At 36.9% G+C, this 23,043-nt stretch overlaps 1 protein-coding gene and 3 non-coding genes across 4 annotated transcripts in view; all 4 read right to left on the reverse strand.

The window, feature by feature from the left end:
- Positions 1–1,185: 1,185 nt before the first annotated feature.
- LOC121413654 overlaps positions 1,186–23,043 on the reverse strand; it is a 33,292-nt gene continuing 11,434 nt past the window's right edge. The window contains exons 2-8 of the mRNA XM_041606568.1: positions 15,884–15,935; positions 14,819–14,871; positions 14,028–14,156; positions 13,349–13,545; positions 10,981–11,058; positions 2,274–2,490; positions 1,186–1,546 (exon numbers count right to left, since the gene is read on the reverse strand). Of these exons, the coding sequence (XP_041462502.1) occupies positions 1,500–1,546; positions 2,274–2,490; positions 10,981–11,058; positions 13,349–13,545; positions 14,028–14,156; positions 14,819–14,871; positions 15,884–15,935 (773 nt within the window). The 3' untranslated portion in view covers positions 1,186–1,499. The remainder of the gene's footprint in view (positions 1,547–2,273; positions 2,491–10,980; positions 11,059–13,348; positions 13,546–14,027; positions 14,157–14,818; positions 14,872–15,883; positions 15,936–23,043) is intronic.
- On the reverse strand, positions 17,131–17,203 carry TRNAK-UUU. The gene has a single exon. It is a non-coding gene; the product is annotated as a tRNA-Lys (tRNA).
- Positions 17,604–17,676, reverse strand: TRNAK-UUU. The gene has a single exon. It is a non-coding gene; the product is annotated as a tRNA-Lys (tRNA).
- Positions 18,064–18,136, reverse strand: TRNAK-UUU. Its single transcript has one exon. It is a non-coding gene; the product is annotated as a tRNA-Lys (tRNA).

The raw sequence follows: 23,043 nt of genomic DNA on the forward strand, positions 1-23,043 counted from the left end.
CTTGTTTGGATTAAAGTATTGCTATACGGTCAAAAAAAAAAAAAAAAAAAAACCGAGATTTAGCGATGATTTATCATAATTTAATCATAAATAAAATAGACAAATGACCTACCAATTTAAAGCTTAGAATCTCTTCTTTCATCTGATATTACTTATATTATTTCCTCGTTCACGCATGAGTGAGCAAAAACGAAAGAGAAAGGATACCAAAAACTCTTTTGCGGGGGTATCTCAATTTCAAAAAGAAAATCACATGCCTGAAAAGTTCAATATCTGCTCTTTTATTTGATACCTTAATCGCAGAAAATGGTCAAGAATGGTCAAGAATGTTCCCTCGAAATAGTAATTTTATTTCCATAATTTGATTAAATAAACGTGTTTTCACCGTTTTCCCACAGAAGCTTAATGCATGACTGATCGTCAACAAGACGGAGTGTCGAGTTTGTACGCTAGCCTGTAAAACCTCTTCATTTTATGAAATTATTGAAATTCAAGCCTTATTTCAAATAGCCAGAACCTCGTAATTTATTGACCATTTTCTGTAATTGAGGTATGAAATTAAAGGGCAGATATTGACCTTTTTAGAAATGTGGTTTTCTTTTTGAAACCCAGATACAGCCCGCCAAGTGACTTTTTGGTATCACTTCTTCAAATTGTTTTTGCTCAATCATGAGTGAATGAGAAATAATCGTTATGGCATTTTAAAATTATGATAATTTTTCACAAAATAGTTATATGCATAATTTAGTCACGTGCAAATGAAAGAATCAATGATGTCCTTCACTCACTATTCCTTGTTTTTTATTGTTTGAATTATACAAAATTTCAATTTTTACAGTTTTGACGATAAGTACCAACTTCACTGAACCGTATAATGTTAACCAATGGTAATTCCACATGCCCAGGGCGAAATAAAACTTGGTTTCACAGGACAATAGGGAGAAAATTAAAATATTTCATATTTCATGTAATGAAATACCAAAAATAGTGATGTCATCAGTTCCCTCATTTGCATACTGTCCGGTATGTGCATATAGCTATTTTGATATTTTCACAACTTTCTTATTTTACATCAGATTTTGATGAAATTTCAGTGTTGTGCTTGTTTGATTTTTTTTCTCTTTTTATTAAAATCAATATTTTGTTGGGGTGGACTTGGACGAGGAATACTTCTGTGACAGTTGAACACTTGTGAATGTGTCGTTGGGTTAATTTTTTTTCGTCCTGCGAATAAAGTATTTCGGGATTTAGGACGAAGAGGTACTCTCCTTACTTATACTGAAAGAGAATCGCGTGACCAATTCGACCTGTTTCATGTTGTCGTTGTCACCACAACCATGACAACGCTAGCTACCACAACCCGAAAGCAGTCGTAAAAAATTGAAGGACCGACGAGACCTCAGAATTGAATGGTTCAATAGTCAATTTCTCAGTCACAAAAGCATCCGTTGACCGATAGGAAAGCTTCAAAGACGTGACGTTGATGAATCAATGGGTTTCTAGTATCCAATACAAACATCTCTTGCCCCAGATCCGGGTTTGTGTCCTGAAATTTGCGGAGAAATCATGGGAGAGATAGAGAAATTTAGATCAAGAACCACCATTACCACAACAGGAATAACACCAGGAATTTAATTGACATCGCTATTCAAATTGTCGGAATATATCCATTAATCATTACTAAACCTTTATATCAAATCAATAACAAAATAACCCTGACTGTGGAAATACGACGTTATTAAAAGAATGCGTGGGCACTACTCATGGACATATACAGTTCGTATTCAAATTAAACTATTTTAAAACTGACTTTCTGAATTACCCTCTTATGTATCGACTGGACAAGTTGTAATACTTGGTAATATATTTTAAAGAAATTATAATTAAGATTATTATTGGTTAAGGTACTGTCCTAATATAAAGGCCCCGACATATAACTTATAGAACTTGCAAGTACACTCCTATCGCCCTCAGTGAATGTCATATAATTTATACAGTGGATATTTTGCAAAACGCCCTTTTGATCCTATTAATGATCCTATATACATGCAGACCGTTGGCACAATCAAGTGCCTGTTTTGTCCGCCTACCTGTACTGTTACACGCAATCTCCCGTTCAATCCCTTTTAAACATCAGCCTGAATTCATGAGCCATTCCCTCACTCTGAAATATGTGCATGGTATTTATAAAATTTAAGAATGAAGTATTCAAAAGGGAAGAATCAGCTTGCCAGAAGATGACTGCATTGAAGTTCAGACTGCATGCGACTTACCATGTACAGTCTTGAGTCTCGTGCAGATTTCGTCATAAGCGGGCGTTCCAACCAGACGTCCAAAGGCATCGTTCCACCAGGTCAAAAACTCTGTGTTGTCCTTCCGGGTCATCATACCGGCTCCATCCAGGTAGCAATTATTCGCGAAGTCGTTTGGCGTGAGGCGCTGGAATCCGGCTTCGAGTTGGGGCAGCTTAATAGCAAAGGCTACGTCGATCTTGATGGTATTGAAAAGCGAAGATGAAAAGTTGTTAAGGATAAGTCAACCCCCCCCCAAAAAAAAAAGTTAATTTGAATAAAAAGAGAAATCAAACACGCATAACACTGAAAATTTCATCAAAATCGGATGTAAAATAAGAAAGTTATGACATTTAAAAATTTCACTTAATTTCACAAAACAGTTATATGCGCACCCTGGTCGGTATGCAAATGAGGGGACTGATGACATCACCAACTCATTATTTTTTTGTATTTTATCATATGAAATGTTTCAATTTTCCCTTTCTCATGAGAAACATGTTTTTTTTCATGTGGAATTACCATTGTTTAAACTTTATGTGGTTCAACCAAGAGGGACGTTATTGTCAAACCTGTGAGTATTTAAATTGTGTATAATTAAAACCAGGCGCGGATCCAGGATTTCGTAGGGAGGAGGGCCCAAATTCGACCTGATTTTTGCGCCCCTGTGTACTTTTCGGAAAAATGGCGGCCCCTCCCTCCCCCAGGCAATCATAAGTGCCTTAGATGCATGTTAAATTATCTTATTTCATAGGCACATGAATCAGGGGCGGATCCAGCCTTCGCCAATAAAGGGGCCCGGATTTTTTTTTCAGCCATATTTTCCCCGATCGGCCGCTCGAAGATGTTTTTTTTTCGTTTGTTTCTTTGAAGGGGGTAGTCCTATAAGTCACTTCTTAACTTTATTCTTTAAATCAACATAAATGTATAATATCATAATCCTTATTTTATAGTGCCTGCGCGAAGTGCGAGCAATTTTTTTTTTAAATTGTATGTATTTTTTCCTAAAATTTGAACATTCGGAAAAAAAGATGTGCCTGCAATAATTACTGCGAACGCGAAGCTTTAGTAGAAATTTTTGATGAACGTTTTCAACTGATCGGAAAGGTAGGCCTTCCAGTCCTGTTAAAGACTGCATACAGTTAGCCATGAAGATGTTATATATTTCAACAATCAAATAATGCGAGCGCGAAGCGCGAGCTGAAAAATTTTGACATTTCTACATAAAGAATGGAAAAATTTAATCAGTTTTTGTAATCATGAACAGGACAGCTATACAGTATAACTTAACAATTGATACGAGTGCGAAGTGCGAGCGGAAAAATTCTAGATTTAGACCTAGAACGGGACACTCTATTCATGTTTCCTAAATCATGAAAAAGATGAGTAAGAGGGGATCTTCCTACATTAATCATGCGAGCGCAAAGCGCGAGCAGAAAATGTTTATATACGTTTTGAACTGATCGAAAAGTGCCTTTTAAGGACTGCTTGCATTTAGACATGAAGACATTACATATTTCACAATCAAATAATGCGAGCGCGAAGCACGAGCTGAAAATTTTTGACATTTCTACATAAAGAATGGAAAAATTTAATCAGATTTTGTTATCATGAAAAGGATAGCTATACAATATAAATAAACCATTGATGCGAGCGCGAAGTGCGAGCGGAAAAATTCTAGATTTAGACCTAGAACGGGACACTCTATTCATGTTTCCTAAATCATGAAAAGATGAGTAAGAGGGGATCTTCCTACATTAATAATGCGAGCGCAAAGCGCGAGCAGAAAATGTTTGTATACGTTTGAACTGATCGAAAAGTGCCTTTTAACGACTTCTTGCATTGAGCCATGAAGACATTACATATTTCATCAATTAAATAATGCGAGCGCGAAGCGCGAGCTGAAAATTTTTGACATTTCTATATAAAGAATGGAAAACTTTAATACAATTTACTTAATTACAGAAAAAAAAATCGAATCTGTACTGATTCCCAATATTTATCACACACAAATCCATTATTCCATAAACTAAAGACTCTAACAGTATTTGACATAAATACACTTCAAAGTTTACTACTTATGTTTAAGTACGTAAATAACATGCTCCCACCTACCTTCATTCCACAACTTTTATTCTCTGAATACATATATTCATTCATACCGTACCCATAACTCTTCAAATTTCCATTTAATCAACCCCAAACTGCTTATTGCGCAGAGATCCATAAGACACCATGGTCCAGATTTGTGGAACTCTCTACCAGCAGAGTCTGTAAAACAATCTTCGTCTCTTCACTCATTTAAGGCAAACATTAAATCTATGTTATTATCAGAATATTTGAAGTAAAATTTCTGTGTCGTATCCTGTTTATCGTGAATTTATTCCTCCTTCGATTTAGCTACCAATATCTTCATCATGACCACCATCATCTCCATAGCCTTCATCATCATCATCATCTTCATTATACAATATTGCATGAATTCATGTTTCGTATATGAAAATATATGCCAATTCTGCTTTATAAATGTATTAATTCAATTAGTATAAGTTTGGGATTGTCATTTTTTCAAGCAATCTGCTTATGATGATAATCATCCTGCAAATTGTGAATATCAAATTGTTAATCATTTTTGTCAGGAATTATTTCTTTAGTACTCTTTATTTATGATTCATGCCAAAAATGTTAACATTATGTTTATTATGTTGTGAAAAATGTATTATATGAATGTTATGGATGCAGAAGAAAACAGTAAATCAAATCAATCGATGCGAGCGCGAAGTGCGAGCGGAAAAATTCTAGATTTAGACCTAGAACGGGACACTCTATTCATGTTTCCTAAATCATGAAAAAGATGAGTAAGAGGGGATCTTCCTACATAAATAATGCGAGCGCAAAGCGCGAGCAGAAAATGTTTGTACACGTTTTGAACTGATCGAAAAGTGCCTTTTAAGGACTGCTTGCATTTAGCCATGAAGACATAACATATTTCACAATCAAATAATACGAGCGCGAAGCGCGAGCTGAAAATTTTTGACATTTCTACATAAAGAATTGAAAACTTTAATCAGTTTTTGTAATCATAAACAAGATAGCTATATAACTAAACAATTGATGCGAGCGCGAAGTGCGAGCGGAAAAATTATAGTTTTAGACCTAGAACGGGACACTCTATTCATGTTTCCTAAATCATGAAAAAGATGAGTAAGAGGGGATCTTCCTACATTAATAATGCGAGCGCAAAGCGCGAGCAGAAAATGTTTATATACGTTTTGAACTGATTGAAAAGTGCCTTTTAAGGACTGCTTGCATTTAGCCATGTAGACATTACATATTTCACAATCAAATTATGCGAGCGCGAAGCGCGAGCGTAAAAATTCTAGTTTTAGACCTAGAACGGGACACTCTATTCATGTTTCCTAAATCATGAAAGATGAGTAAGAGGGGATCTTCCTACATTAATCATGCGAGCGCAAAGCGCGAGCAGAAAATGTTTATATACGTTTTGAACTGATCGAAAAGTGCCTTTTAAGGACTGCTTGCATTTAGCCATGTAGACATTACATATTTCACAATCAAATTATGCGAGCGCGAAGCGCGAGCGTAAAAAAATCGAGATTTCGACCTTGAACGGGATACTCTATTCATGTTTTGTAAATCATGAAAGGGGATGTTCTTACGTTAATAATACGAGCACAAAGGGCGAGCAGAATTTTTTGATATTGTGATCTGAAACTGGATAACTGAATGAAAATGCGCGCGCATGTTTCAGATTTAGACATAGAATCTAGGCATTCTAAACAATCTTTTATCATGAAAATAAAAGCGAGCGCGAAGCGCGAGCTTAAAATATTTGATATTCCGGTCTGATATTTCAAACACTTTGTAGGAAACTTGTAAGGTGGATGTAAATCGCACTTGATAAAGAGCTGATATGTTTCATTATTACTTTAATTTTGAGACATAGGACCTTGACATCCTTAGGACATGTTATCATATGAATATGATTACTTTATTATGGAATACATGAAAATAATAGGTACCTGATAAATAAAAATTCGCGAACGCGCAGCGCCATTGAAAAATGTTAATATTCAGACCATAAAACTGACATTTTTACAGAGCACTTTTTAAAAATCAATATGTAAATCACAAAAATTAATGAAAGTTCAATTTCCAAGGAGAAATATGTTTTGTATACTGACTTCCAAACTTGATATTTAAGCTCCGTGTTGAACAAGATATGTGGATCACTTAACAGGCAATGCGAGCGCGAGCGAAAATTTTATATAGTGACATAAAATATTTTTTCCAAGTCTTCCTCTCATCTTATTTTATTTCATTCATTCGTCTTCCTCCTTTTCTTTTTTCTCTTTTCTTTTCCTTCCTTTTTCTTTCTTTCCCCCCTTTTTTTGCTCTACCAATAGGGGGGTCCGGGCCCCTCGGGTCCCCACCTGGATCCGCCTATGCATGAAGAAGAGGCAATTGAATAATGGTTTTATAATGATGTGTTCATGAATAAATGTAATATCACCTTAAAAAATAATCAATGCGAGCGGGAAACTCGAGCGATTTCTATTTCAACCATTTGATGCTTTCAATTTCGTTTAACTTCTCATCAGAGTAGGCCCTGCTAGAATTATGTGAGTGGGAGCCAGGCGCGGATCCAGGATTTCTTAGGGGGCCCTAATTTCAAGTCAAGTAATAATCGTGCCGAAATATTGACTCCCATTGCCGAATGGGTAATGTCTAGTTCAGTTACTTCTCACAGAAACCTCTCTTGCATTGTAGGCATTCTTCGTTCTTGTGGGTACTCCCATTTTTTTTCTTCTACTTTTTGCTTCAGGGGTTGAAAAATCTTACGGGGATGACGCCCCTGTATCGCCGCGTATGAAAACTGGTTGTGCAATAACTAAATTGCATATTCTGCATGAAAGAAAATTAATATTTTATTTTGGGTAAAATGTTCTTGAAAAGAATCAAAAGTATCAAAAGGTTATGTATCTTATAATCTTGCTCAAATTTTATATACTCCAAATAGATTTTCAAAAGAAACAGAATGCGTGTAAACGGTGTATATAAAAAGAATATAAGATACTAAAGATAAATATACTGTAAAAATATACTTTATTGTCAGTGTCTTTATAAATATGAAAACAATGCTCTTTTCGCATCATTTTGGACGATAAGTTCTTATCTCTCTCTTTCATACAATACTAGTGAAACATGAATTCCAAGGTCCCATGTATCTTGTATACATCAACTATTTCAAGATGTAACAATAAATGTAAATGATAGCAATGCAGTTTAGGCCTGAGTAAATCCACGTAATAGTTTCGTTTAAAAGAAATAAAACGTGATTTCCCACTGTAGGTTGGAAACGAAAAGGTGTCGTATCAACTGTATATAGCTGTCTTTTACGCATTACTACATGAAACAAAAATATAGGAACGATATAAACCATAGAGTTATTTCAGTTATTTGAGTATTTGACGATTCGTCAAAAAATAAAAACGCATCCGAAACTTTCACCATTACAATGAAAGTTTCATTTATTCTTTTACACATTGCACACTAAGAAGGTTCAAAATTGAACCCCGAAAGGTTCATGCGAAATCAGCACCCTATGGGTTAAAATATTGAACCCCTGATTTGGGGTTCAAAAATTGAACCCTGCGGTTGGGGTTCAGTTCGAACATCATTTTGGCATCCCTTCGAACTCAATTTGCCTTCCCTAGTTCGAATATCATTTCGCCCCCCTAGGTCGACTATCAATTTTGCGCCCCCCTAGTTTGAACATCAATCGGCGCCCCCTGGTTTTGGTATCAAATTGGCGCCCCCTACCTCGAACATCGATTCGGCCCCCTCCCTAGTTCGAGTATTAATTTGGAGCCCCCACTTCGAACATCATTTCGGCGCCCTCCTAGTTCGAATATCAATTCGGCGCCCCTACATGTAGGTCCAACATCAATTTGGCGCCCCTAGTTGAATATTAATTTGGCGCCCCTACATGTAGGTCGATCATCAATTTGCCTCCCCCGTTCGAACATCAATTCGGCCCCCAGTTCGAACATCATTTTGGCATTCCTTCGAACTCAATGTGCCTTCCCTGGTTCGAATATCATTTCGCCCCCTAGCTCGAGTATCAATTTTGCGCCCCCTTAGTTTGAACATCAATTCGGCGCCCCTAGTTTGAGTATCGATTTGGCGCCCCCCTACCTCGAACATCGATTCGGCCCCCCTCCCTAGTTCGAGTATCAATTTGGCGCCCCCACTTCGAACATCATTTCGGCGCCCTCCTAGTTCGAATATCAATTCGGCGCCCCTATATGTAGGTCCAACATCAATTTGGCGCCCCTAGTTGAATATTAATTTGGCGCCCCTACATGTAGGTCGATCATCAATTTGCCTCCCCCCGTTCGAACATCAATTCGGCCCCCAGTTCGAACATCATTTTGGCATTCCTTCGAACTCAATGTGCCTTCCCTGGTTCGAATATCATTTCGCCCCCTAGCTCGAGTATCAATTTTGCGTCCCCTTAGTTTGAACATCAATTCGGCGCCCCTAGTTTGAGTATCAATTTGGCGCCCCCTACCTCGAACATCGATTCGGCCCCCCTCCCTAGTTCGAGTATCAATTTGGCGCCCCCACTTCGAACATCATTTCGGCGCCCTCCTAGTTCGAATATCAATTCGGCGCCCCTATATGTAGGTCCAACATCAATTTGGCGCCCCTAGTTGAATATTAATTTGGCGCCCCTACATGTAGGTCGATCATCAATTCGCCCCCCCCCCCCCGTTCGAACATCATTTTTGCATCCCTTCGAACTCAATTTGCCTTCCCTAGTTCGAATATCACCCCCCCCCCTAGCTCGAGTATCAATTTGGCGCCCCTAGTTCGAATATCAATTCGGCGCAACCTACATGTAGGTTGATCATCAGTTCGCCCCCCCCCCCGTTCTAACTTCAATTCGGCCCCCAGTTCTTACATCATTTTGGCATCCCTTCGAACATCATTTCGGCGCTCTTTTGGTTCAAATATCATTTTCTTTACTCCTCTTCCTCTTTTTTTCTTCTCGTCCTTCCCCTCTTCCTCTCCCCTTTTCTTCTCTTCTTTCCCCTTTCCGTCTTTCTTTTTTCTTCTCTTCTTTCTTCGCTCTTCCTCTTTCTCCTTTTCCCCTCTTCCTCTCTCTTTTCACCCTCTTCCTCTTTTTTCTCCCCCTCCCCTCCCTTTTCTTCTCTTCCTTCCCCCTCTTCCTCTTTTTTCTCTTTCTTTCCCCTCTTCTTTTCCCCTTTTTTCTTCTTTTCTTTCCCCTCTCTTTTGTTCTTTCCTCCCTCTCCTTTTCTTTCCCCTCTCCCTCTTTCCCCTCCACTTCCCCTCCCTTTTCTAGTCTTCCTTTCCCCTTTTCTTCTCTTCTTTTCGCCTTTTCTTCTCTTCCTTTCCCCTTTTCTTCCCCCTTCTCTCTCTCTTTTCCTCTTCTTTCTTCCCTCTCCCTCTCTTTCCTTTTTTCTCGTTTTCCTCTCTCTTCCCTCTCTTCCTCTTTTTTCTTCTCCCTTCCCCTCCTTTTTTCTTCTCTTCCTTCCCCCTCTTCCTCTTTCTTTCTTTCCCCTCTTCTCTTTTTTTTTCTTTCCCTTCTTCTTTTCTTTCCCCTCTCTTTTTTCTTCTCTTCTTTCCTACCTCTCCCTCTCTTTTCTTCTCTTCTTCCTTTTCTTTCCACTTTTTCCTCTCTCTTTTTCTTCTCTTCCTTTCCCCTCTCTCTTTTTTTCTCCTTTTCCTTTCCCTCTCTTTTTCCTTCTCTTTCTTTCCCCTTTTCCTCTTTCTCTTCCTTCCCTTCCTTCCCCCTCTTCCCTTTTCTTCTTTTCTTTCCCCCCTTTTCCTCTCTTTTTTCTTCCCTTCTTCCTTTCTTCTTTTCTTTCCCCTCTTCCCCTCTTTTTCTCTTTCTTTCCCTCTCTCTTTTTAGCCGAAGGGGGGGGGGGCCAAGGCCCCTTCGGCCCCCCCTTTGGATCCGCGCCTGATTAAAACAATAAAAACAAAAGAAATAGTGAGTGAGTGACATCATCAACTCTCTCCTGAGTTGCGCATAGAACTGTTTTGTGAAAAAAATAAGCGAAACTTTAAAATGTCATAACTTTCTTACTTCACATCCGATTTTTTTTCTGGGTTGAACTTGCCCTTTAAGATCATTTTTGCTATGTGAGCGTGTGTGTATGTTCTAGTCAATATATCGATTTATTGGAGTGATTCACTCTGATTATTTTTTAGGCGGCAATCAAAACTGTAGGGAAAATGTGACTGCAGCATTAGGGGGTACTGTTTGTCATTGGCGGCGGAAGCCAAAAAATTTAGGGGGTGTTCACCTGAAATTTCGGGATGGACACAGGTAAAAAATTGGACAAGCGCCCCCCAAAAAAGGTTATTAACCTAAATTTTAGGAGTGACTAACCAAAATTTTTGACAACCAAGAAAAAAAAATGTCATCAACCTAAATTTTAAGGGGGGTCCACGTGACTTTAGGGGGGGACGCTGGAAAAAAATTGACAAGCAAAAAAAAAAAAGGTTATCAAAAAAAAAATTAGGGGGTCCCTAAATTAGGGGGACCGTCCCCCCCCCCCACCTAAAAGTTAGGGGGGACACGTCCCACCCGCTTCCGCCGCCTATGCTGTTTGTACTAATAATTTGATGTCCTTACCTGGCCATTCGTCAATGCTTGAATCAGTTCGAGTCCAGTAGAAAAATGATGAATGCGATCAGATGGAACGCTAGCACCCTATTATATGAGAAAATGAAACAAAAAAGCAAATGAGAGAATCTATCTGGGAGGAAAGAGTAAAATGAGGGGATCAATATATTAGTTAAGAAATAGGAAAGTTTTTAAAGGTCTCGTTGTACTGCCTATGGGGATCCTTAAAATGGCAAACAAGCTAAAAAAAAACAAAAGAATGGCGGATTATGTGAAAGACTCTCTTTATGTTTTGTACACAAATCAGGGGTGGCGGAAAGGGAGGGCAGGGGCCGCTTGCCCCCCCCCCTAAAAAATGCCCTTTATACAAAATGGAAAGTTCCTTATTTAAAAAGAATTGTACCCCTTTTTAAAAATGAATTGCCCTTTTTAAAGTTAAACGTAATACATTTTAGGTTAGAAAATCATGAATATTTTTGGCTCGCGCTTCAATTATTGTTTAAGAAGGTACTCATTGACTTCCTGGTTACGAAAAATGCTTAGAATATCTAGTTTTCACTTTGAGCCCGCGCTTGCATTATTCGATTATTACACCTTTTCAAGTTTCTAAGAATGAAGATTTAGTTAATAGGACCCTAACCCTATCTAGGCCGGGGTATTTCGGAGGTTCATCTAGCCGGGGGCCTCCCAGGCCCCCCCCCCCCACCTTGAGAACTCGGCCGTTGGCCGCGTGATCGCGCCGAAAATTGGCACACAGATTGTCTGGGACATAGTCTACAAAACTATATAGCATTTTTTCATGCAATTTGCTCTTTAGTGATTATGCTAATTTATGCGTAATTAGTATGCGAAATCATACTTTTTCCCTCTAACTCCCTATATAAAGCTCCAAATGTTCTGATTTTTGGTTAAGAGACTTTAAAGAACTGTCCAGATTGCGCCAGAGTTTCCAGCGTGATCTGTAACTGAATAAACTCACTTTTTCCTTCCTTGATTTTATGAGTGATAACATTTCGCAGACGCCTATATGCAGTCCATATCATTTGACTGTGAGTTGTGGCTTTCTTGTGCAAAAAGTCACGAGTATTCATTTAAGAAATTAAGCCTCCTGTGATCCGTGGACATGGATTATTACGAACGCGTTTTCTCTTGAACGGGGCATTCATAAACATATTATACCATAATTCCCATGCATAATTCACATCCTTTGTATGAAATACTAAATAATTGTGACAAAGTTTGTTAAAATGATTCTGAATTGAAGTCCTTAAAACTCCTCCATTCGATGTAATTGTCTAACTTTTTAGGCGAATCGCTTCCAAATACAGTGAAGACCAGAAAATGGTCACTCAAAAATGTTCTAAATACTCCAGTCATTGAATGGTTTCAGAATCAGTGGTAAAAATATGGTCACTTATTGTACTTTAGCCTGATGTAATTCTGGTAGGAATGTCAACAAGTTAAAGTAGCCGGACATCAATGTTTGCAAGCTATAAACAAGATGATCTACTTTCGAAGTACTAACATCACAGTTCAAATCACCTAATATAATAATCTCATCAGCCACGTCAATTACTTTCTGCATTAAGCGATTAAGCAAGTATACATGAAAAAAAATTGCGATATCAGATCAACTTCTTATGTATTACATAGTTTTTTTTGCAATTTTTTATGTATTTCTTTGTTTTTGGACCTTTTGTTTTTCATTGTTTTTTCAATGAAAATTGTTGGGGACTCTTCTGAGACCATAAACAGCATAAAATAACTACATTTGGACAGGGATACTACAAATAATCATATATTTATGACTTTTGGTTGAAAACAAAATTTGCATTGACTTTGTACACGAAATTACGTTTTTGAGCAATTTTGGTCTGACATGCAGTTACATAATGTTGCGTAATATTGAAACGCGTACCCGGGTGACGCAAACCTGAAGAGTGTTTCATCAACATTTTCATCCGACAAGTTGTCAGATCTGACATCTTTCCCTGCATGTTGATTGGCTGAAAGGCACTGTTACTATGGTAACTGTCGGATAAAATGGGACTTGTCGGATAAAACGTCCGACAAGTCCTTTCATGAAACACTCCCCTGGTCTCTAAAGTTGCGCAAGACTTGAAAGTAAAACGTCAGCGAGTGGCGAGGTCAAAAGATTTCGCACGGTGAAAATATTGCGCGAAACGTTGGGGGCAGAGCCCCCCCCCCCGGCCTGGATATGGTTAAAACCCAAGTGGAACGCCTCTAGTAGTCTCGCCTGCATTGCACAGTTCGATATAGCAGCATATTTTTTCCTTATTTTAATTGAGGATTTGTGAGGTGTCAAGATTGTTTTACTCACACGGTAGACATGGAAGAGAAATATCAGTGTAATTACCAAAATACTATCAGCGTCATATCTAGCTAAGCAATGTTCATCCGAGGCCCATCCGTCGATGAAGCCGACATTGAGTCCAGTTAGATTACGAAAGTTGATGGTCGATGATCTCGGAGCGTAGAGGGCTACGTCCTTTCTTTTCACAAAGGCTCGGGTAAAGTCAAAAGTTAAACTTCTGGGGTAGGTTTTAACCCAACCTGGAATGAAAGAGAGTCAGAGCGAGGCCAGAAAAGAAGAAGGTCAGGTTACTATCATCGTCGTTATCATCGTTATCATCACCATCGTTATCTTTATTACCATTGTCATCATCATTACCACCATCATCATCGTCATCATCATTATCCTATTTACCATAATTCGTTATCACCATTTTCATCATTATCGTCATCATCATCACCATCATAATCACCATCATCATCACCATCACCATATCATTGACTCCATGAACCTCACAACCATCATCAATTCCAGGATCTATTCACCACCACCATCTGTTCAGCACCATGATCTCTATGCCACACTCATTAACACCCAGCCACCCAAGCCGTAATCATCACCAACATCAAACATAAAACTGTCGGTGGTGCCAGCATTATGATCAGTAACTATGATTATTATCTTAGCCATCCTACCGTCGTCGTCACACTAACTACCAAATTCACTTTCCCATCCACCTCACCTGTGCACGCATCGTACCAACCGGACAGCAATCCCTCTCCTCCCCGTGCCTGCTGGCCTGGTTCCGAATCCCAACACCGTTGGTTGACGTCCTTCATGAGAACGCATGTCTTATTAGCGAGCCGACAGACTGGAAAAAAATGATCAAAATATATCTCTTGAAAACATTAATATTGATTACAAAATGCTGAAATACATAACAGAACGACAGAGAGGGAGAAAAATTAGGTAGGTAGGATAAAGTGAAAAGGCATATACGCAGGCTGGATCATGTGGATAGGAGGAAATAGGCATTCAAGATCCACTTTAAAACAGCCGAAAAACAGTGACAACGCAACATATCTTCAGAATTATTATGGCGTTTATCCACAAATCATTCATATTCATGAAGGGAAATTACCGAATTTACCGGATATACAGACTGCGCAAAGTCCTGTTTTTGTGTTGCAAATGGTATATTATACATTTTACAAACTTATTTATATCCCCTTGGCAGAGAAGGGCTTGAACAACAACCAAAAATAGACAAATAAACATACATTTTATCGTTAACCCAAGATAACTAATTAAATAGAATGAAATCCAGTAAAAAGAACGAGTGGATATGAGTTCATTAACTCGCTTATTGCGTATTCATGCCAAAATATACGAGAATCGTTCCGGGCGTTTTGCAAAATACTTCAAAAGTTTAAAACCCAATGACTATCTCTTTTTTATTTAATTTAAATCCTAAATAGGTTAGCGTGCTTGCAGGTTCGAGGGAAAGGGGAGGGGGGGGGGGTCATATCATACCTGCTTCGACCACATCAATGTTGTATCCTTTAATCTGATAAGACGCCTCGTCCCTGAGAAGGGGATAGATAACAATCAACAACAGGTGTAATCAAAATGAAAGGATTAACACTAACTGGCACACCTTTCTGATGCTATAACCGTCATCTCCGCGTCTTATGGTAGTGCATTTCCCATATACTTTCCAACAGTTATCAATGTTTGAAAATATTCAATTTATCATTCACGTGCCTTTTGAAATTGAGAATTTATTAAATCTTCTTTCAACTTTAGCTGGTAGGTCTGTAGGAATCGCCCACGATTTACAAAAACTATACGAGACACCATCCGGAAAAAGTATAATCAGAACATGCATATTCAGAAGTGGTGCAAGCCCATGGCCCTGGGAAGCGGGTTGCTGAGGGTGCTAAAGCACCCCCAAATTTTACCTTTGGGGGTGCTGCGTATGTTATTTACTATAGGCAGCACCCCTTGATATCTGGTACGTATGCTAAATAACTTACGGAAAATGATCTTCATTTTTAGTGACCTTTTTTTTAGCTTATCTAATTTTTCTTGCACCAAAATCACCTTCATTTTGTAGTGAAAGACATTATTTTGTCTTTTATTTTGTATTTTATTTATTTATCTATTTATTCATATATTTATTTATTTATTTTTTGCTTTTCAAATTTAAGCCAGAGAAAAACAGAAAACCGTTCCTAGGGCAATGTGCAAGCCCTGAAACTGGTTTGTCTGAATATCAATAGGAAATACTATTTCTTCAATTAACGTGCGGATTTTACATCGGAGCAGTTGTCGCCAGATTAAATGTCATAAAACCGCCACGATTGGCCTTTCGTATATGATCGCGGAAATTTCTAAACCACTCACTTTTTTCAACGATCAATACGATTGCAATGGCTTATCTGATATGATCTGATGAAATCACTACGATCACTTCATGATTTAGTACGCAGTTTAAATCATGGCGTAAATCGTGACAGTGAGTACTAGGTATTAACAAATCAGCAGTTTGCTCTTTATTAGTTTTGAAATTGAACTTTCATTGATGATAATACTTACAGATACTCAAGGTTGACACCAAAATCTCCGATTGCAATGGTCCACGCCTTCTCTGTATTGAATAATCATGAATGTCAAGAACATTGAAAATAACTGAGATGTGACATATTAAGGCCCATGATGTAAAGACTTGGTCCCACTGCACTTACGGATGCAGAGAGAATGTAAAACGGACAAGAATCTTGCCATTCTCCGTGAAACGTTATGTATCCGTTGTGTACTCTTTACGCTCTACATCCATCGAGCATCCGTCCACTCTGATTTCATTGTTGTGTCCATTGTCTGGGAGCGGATGTAAACGGATGAAAGCACCCCGAAATTTTGCTTGCCCATTGTATCCGTTATGAATACGTTTTGTGTCCGTCAGCCAGTGGGACCAGACCTTTATCAAAGAAGAACTGAAATCCAGGGAACGTTCTAACAAAGGGAGTCCTCTGTCATTAAACCTACGAAGGATTTGAATTGAAAGCATTGTAGTATGGCGGTCATAAAGGCCATAACAACAGCAAAAACACATTCAACAGGTTATGTAAAAAGCGAGGGTCGTTGCTATGTCAGTAAATATGTTGTCGTTTTTAGGTATCATTGAGCCCCTCCATCTGCTCGAAATTACCACGTGTATTAGGATAGTCTTTATACAAATGGGTGATTCCATACAGTGGCAGTCAGCAATCTTTGAGCATAGTTTACACTCGAATTTACACTCGAGTCCAGGGGTGGTATTCTGAGGTCATTTTATCTTTAAAATATTTTATTTTATCTCTTAAAATGAAATTGGTATTCTGAGATGAGATTTTATCTCTCAGATAAAATTTTAGATTTTATCTTGCGTATAAATTTTATCTTGCGTATCTACAGATGATACGCAACAGAACAATGCCTGCGTACACATACCCATCGCGTATCTGGCCATTGCAACGCAGATGATGTGCTTGCGCCCATGTTACTTTGAAGAAAAAATAAAATAAACTTAACTCTTCTGAACAATAAAGATTGTATGTATTCGTTTAGACTTGTCACTCAACAAAGGTCTTCTGAATTATTAATTCTATATACATCAATGTCAATTATTTGGTATTTCATTGTTTATAATGCTTTAACATTTCGTATACAAAAGTTAAGGCTAATGAATAGAGTGTTTGCAATAAGAAAGCTCAAAATTTATTATGACTATGTTTAGATGTCAAAAACTCAAAATGCTTTGGAAGTTCTAGCATGCTCTTCGTAAAGAAAAAAATACTAACCATCGCCCGATGAGGGACTCGAACCCGCGACCCTCAGATTAAAAGTCTGATGCTCTACCGACTGAGCTAACCGGGCTTGAGATAGTTATGTATCAACATGACTCAAATTCTAATAAGTGATCTAATGATGTCCTTGATTCATTAGTTCACATTTTCTTATCTTTTTAAAATATTTAATCGCAAAATTTACCTACAAATCTAAGATACAGATACATTGTTTCATGAAAAAAAATTTGTTCATGGAACATTAAATACAGAGCCTATAAATTATTAAATCTCCAGTAATAAGTATTATATTTCAAATAATGAGTTGAGCCGAATTTTTAGAATAAAATATACAAGCATTTATCAAGATTCGTTATCTAAAAAGATAAAGCATTTGGAAGTTTTGCATTGCATAAATAAAATGTAGATTACATTAAGACGTCAAAAACGTAAAAGGCTTGTATCAAATCTTTCATGAAAATGGTTACCATCGCCCGATGAGGGACTCGAACCCGCGACCCTCAGATTAAAAGTCTGATGCTCTACCGACTGAGCTAACGGGGCTTGAGTTGGTTGTGTATTAATATGACTCAAATTCTAATTAGTGAGCTAATGAGTTCACATTGTTTTTTTTTAATATTTAATCGCAAAACTTACCTATGAAATCTAAAATAGCGATCGATTGTTTCATGAAAAATACAATTTGTTCATGGAACATTAAATAAAGAGCCTCTCAGTCATTAAATCTCAACTAATAAGTATCATAATTCAAATAATGAGTTGAGGCGAATTCTTAGAATGAAAAATATGAACATTGTTTTTATCAAGACTTGATATCGAAAAAGATAAGACATTTGAAACTTTTGCATTGTATAAACGAAATGTAGATTAGATTGAGATGTCAAAAACGTAAAAGGCTTGTATTAAAACTTTCTTGAAAATGGTAACCATCGCCCGATGAGGGACTTGAACCCGCGACCCTCAGATTAAAAGTCTGATGCTCTACCGACTGAGCTAACCGGGCTTGTTGTATTGATATAATATTTCAAAAGGATCGAATTCAGATAAGTGAGCCGATTATGTCATTAAGTAATTAATTTACAGATTCTTATGTTTTGAAATATTTCATCGGAAACAGTCATATACTAACAATAATCTAAAACATGGATTAACTCTTCTGAACAATAAAGATTGCATGTATAAATACTTTTATTTCAACGTTGAATATGATAGCGCCTCAAAAACGGATTAGAATTAAACAGAGATCAGAAAACAGGATGACTAAAGATATTATTTGTCTTATTCGAGAAAGAAATGTGGCGTATAGAAAAATGAAGAAAAATCTAAGCGATCAGGATTATGACACGCTTTCCAAAAGATACATGAAATTAAGAAATATGGTTCAAAGAGAGGTGAAAAAGGCCAAATTAGAGTACCTACAAAATAAAATAGAAGAAAATAAAAATGATTCTAAAAGACTTTGGCAGAATCTAAAAAGTTTGGGATTAAAAAAGAAAAATGGAAAGGACCAAGAATTAGTCGTTTCAATTGATGGAGAATTATGTCATGATAAGATAACTATTTCCAATGAATTCAATTCCTATTTTACAAATGTCGCAGCTACGTTGGTAGATAAACTTCCATCTTGCAAAGACATTTTTAGTGCAGACAGTGAAAAGATTCGTGAATTTTATGAAAAAAAAAATATAAGCCAAGATAAATTTGAATTATTACCTGTTAGTGATCAATTCATTTTTAATGAGTTGCGTAAATTAAATGTATCAAAAAGCACTGGTTTAGATTTGATACCTGCTAAATTTCTAAAAGAAGGAGCAAAGAGTTTGTACAAACCATTAAATTTCTTGATAAATCTATCTATCTTTACTAGCACTTTCCCAGAGGATTTGAAAATTGCAAAAGTAACTCCTATTCATAAGAAGAAAGATAAAACTGCTGTTGAAAACTATAGACCTATCAGTGTTTTAAGCATAGTATCCAAAATTCTTGAAAAGGCGGTATGTGTTCAGATCGAAAAATATTTTAAAGAAACTAATATGATTTACGAATATCAGTCAGGTTTTCGACATGACTATTCGACCGAGACATGCCTTATTCACTTGACTGATTATCTGAGAACAAATATTTCTAAGGGACAATTCGTTGGGATGGTACTTCTAGATCTTCAAAAAGCATTTGATACAGTTAATCACGGCATCTTATTGAAAAAATTACAAATATTGGGTTTTAACCAGGCTACTGTAGCATGGTTCAAATCCTACTTGTCGAATCGACATCAAGTAGTGGCTATTCGCGATATTCGTTCCAAACATATACCTATAACGTGTGGAGTTCCACAGGGAAGTATTTTAGGCCCAATCCTATTTTCAACTTATATCAATGACATGTCTATTTGTATAAAAGCTGGCTGTAAATTATTATTGTATGCAGATGATAGCGTACTACTTTGTTCAAATTCCAACCCAAAATTTGTTGAGGAAAAACTTAGCGAACAGCTGTCTACATGTGTCGATTGGATGACTGATAATAGATTATCGTTACACTTAGGCAAAACCGAAAGCATTCTGTTTTGTTCTAAAAGTAATCATAAAACTTCATTTGAATTTGAAGTATCATACAATAATAAGATAATTCAGAGGAAAGAATCTGTAAAGTATTTAGGCATTGAGTTGACTAGCTCCCTTTCATTTTCATCTTTAGTAGAATCAATCGTAAAAAAGGCGAATGCATGTTTGAAATTTTTGTACAGGTATCAAAGTTGTATGGATCAAAAAGCAAGGCGTATTCTCTGTTTTGCACTTATTCAGAGTTTATTTGACTATGCTAACCCTGCTTGGTATAGTGGCATAAGCGAACTCGATAAAAAGAAGGTGAAAATTATACAGAATAAAATTGTTAGATTCATTAACTGTTCTGGTCCCAGAACCCATGTTGGCTATACCGAACTCACTGGAGCAGGTTTTCTTGAAGTCAACAAAAGATCAAAGCAGCTTATTTTGCACCACGTGCATAAAATCTATCACAATAGATCGAACCATTACATTGGATCAAACTTTAATCTCGTTACCGAAATACATAACTATAATACAAGAAACAGCCATTTCAACTTTTGCTTACCAGAAAGGATAGGGAGTATTGGTAACTCTTTTTATTACAATGCTATAAAACATTGGAATTCCCTTCCCAATTATATAAAGGAAATAGGAAACTTTTTGCATTTTAAGAGGAAATTGAAAGAATATCTTTCACTTGAGAGTCAAAAAGAAGATGCAAATGACATGTTATACGGTTGATTAAGCCTGAATACTGACCTAGGTCTTTTCTCTTCTCTACCAGGTATTATTATGTATTTTACATAGTGTGATTGAAGCTTCGATATGTTCTTTCTTCTATTTCTATTTCTTTTATCTCTTCCTATTCTCCTCTTCGTGTTGTTATTGTCGTCACCGTTTTTGCTGTTGTTCTTCTCCTTATTTATTTTCCTTCGTTATCAGTTTCTTCCGTCTCCTTCTACTCGTCCCCATTATTCTTCTGTTGCTCCTCTTCCTTCTCCTTCTCCTTCTTTTTCTTCTTCGTTATATTCTTGTATATATCTAATTTATTGTCTATATATATTATTTATTGGTAATACTAAATTCTGATTTTTTTCCTTCATTTTTAATATGTAAATAGTATAATTGAACCATTTTATTATCTTAATTCAGGACCCCACTGGAAATAAGCTTTCGAGCTTTCGTGGGTCATCCTGTGCAAGCCTGTTGTTTTAATGCTACTGTATATATGTTATGGTGACTTGCCAAATAAAATCAATCAATCAATCAATATTCGTTTAGACTTGTCACTCATTATCATCAGCCAAATAATGTGATTGAAGAAGTCAAAGAGACATAAAGTAAGAAAATTTGGCTTCAATTTAGAGATGTCCCGTACGACCCATTTTGAATGTCCCGTACGCCACAATGTTCTCGAAAATTATAATTTGCTTTATTTATTCATGAATGTTTATTTTGCTTTCTTTTATAGATGTGTTTGCTCTTGGGTAATTGAATGTCAATTTGAGTTCAGTTTCTATGAAATTTTTCTGCCCAACTCACACACTTTTGTGTACAAACTTGAGGTTTATAAAAAAGCCACTTTTTCTGCGTCCGTACGACACATTACTATTTTAAATCTGTATTATACAGGATGTGAATTCAAGTCATGTTAAGTCTTGGTTTTCCTAACACTCTGGTAGTACTTGATGATCACCTATAGTTACTGAAATATTTTTAATTTTTTTCTTGTAAAAAAACTATCAAATGTTCTCTAAATGTCCCGCACGACACGTACAGACCCAGTCAGCATGTGAGCATGATTTACACTTGATTTTACACTCGAGCAAGAACAAAGGAAATGGTCCAGTGAATCTATTGTTCTCCTTTTGTTCTGGCTTGGTCATTCTATTGTTCAGGGGTGGTATTCTGAGATCCATTTTATCTCAGATAAAATAAAATATTTTATCTCCCTTAAAATCAGTGAGATAAAATACCCTTAAAATCTCTCCGAATTGGTATTCTGAGAACCATTTTATCTTCATTTTATCTCTGTAAGACACACCTATTTTTTTAATCAATATCCAATTAGAAACACGCTTTTATAGCTCTCTCATATCACTCAACCAATTGAAATCCATTCCGCCAGGAGGTGTGGCAAAGGGGCCAGATTGCGTCAATTTATTGACTTCAAATACGCTTGCACTATACGCTTGCGCGTCTTTACGGAGATTTCTTTTTAACAAAAATGACAATACTCTCATCTTTTTTCGAAGTCTATATCGCATCTTTTCAAACATCATTTCAAAGACAATATTAGTAAAGAAAAGTCTTAGGAAATACTCTCTGATTGTACTGGAACAAAGTTAATGTGTTATTCTCAATAAGTATATAATTTTTCTTCATTTTCATGTCACCATTTGGGGTTAATTCACCAAGAAATACTGGTGAAATCAACGTCGCAGAGATAAAATAACCTCTACCCTCTTTTAATCCACGTGGCCAAATCGTGGTTTTGGGAACCACTCGTAGATTTGCGTACGCGCACTTGTGTACAAAGTGAATGGAGGTGGAAATAAGGAACCGTGCGTGTGACTGAATAAAGCCCTGGGGGGGTATTCTGAAAAGTCTCGTAAGTTTCCACTTAAATATCCTTTTAAGTTACCCATTTAATGGAGCGCTAATGTACCTCCAAATTCGTATTCTGAAAACTCTATTAGCGCTCAATTAACTCCCTTTAGGCCACTCCCCTACTGAGCCGAATTAGCCAATAAAATGCGCTCTTACAACGTAAATTTTTCTACTGGCGCGCAGTGTCTCTTCAATTTGTTGCCTTGCAGCCTTTTGCTTACAGCGCAGCGCCCGGCTGCTGCAGGTGCGCTGCACCACGATCTTGATAAAAAGAATTTTTGCTGAAATGCTAAAGCATTTGCATCGGAGATTAGAGGTTCGTTATGTTGTTGAAATTACCTGTTGTCTTTTCACTTTCTCTCTCATTTATTGTACCTTTGTTCTTTTCCCCTTTTTTCGAACGCGTTCTGATTTTCACATCCCCTATTTGAATCCATTTGTAGGTTTCTTTCTTTTTTTTACAATATTTTATTTGCCTCCGTCTCGGGGCCATGGTTCTTCTTTAACTTAATTCCTACTTATATTAAAAACTACATACTTTTCATTTATATGAGAAATCTTCTCCAACAAATGGGAATAAACATATTTTAAAAATCAAACAAGCATTATTTACAAAGAAAGCCGAAATTTTATTAAAAAACGTACAAACGTTATGACATTTATAGGTTTTTATAGGTGGGGAAAACGATGGCATCACTCGTTATTTTTTTCTTTTGTATTTTATTCTATATTCGTTTAAATATTAAAGGGG

This window comes from Lytechinus variegatus, chromosome 4 (genome assembly GCF_018143015.1).
Source record: "Lytechinus variegatus isolate NC3 chromosome 4, Lvar_3.0, whole genome shotgun sequence".
Taxonomy (NCBI): Eukaryota; Metazoa; Echinodermata; class Echinoidea; order Temnopleuroida; family Toxopneustidae; genus Lytechinus; species Lytechinus variegatus.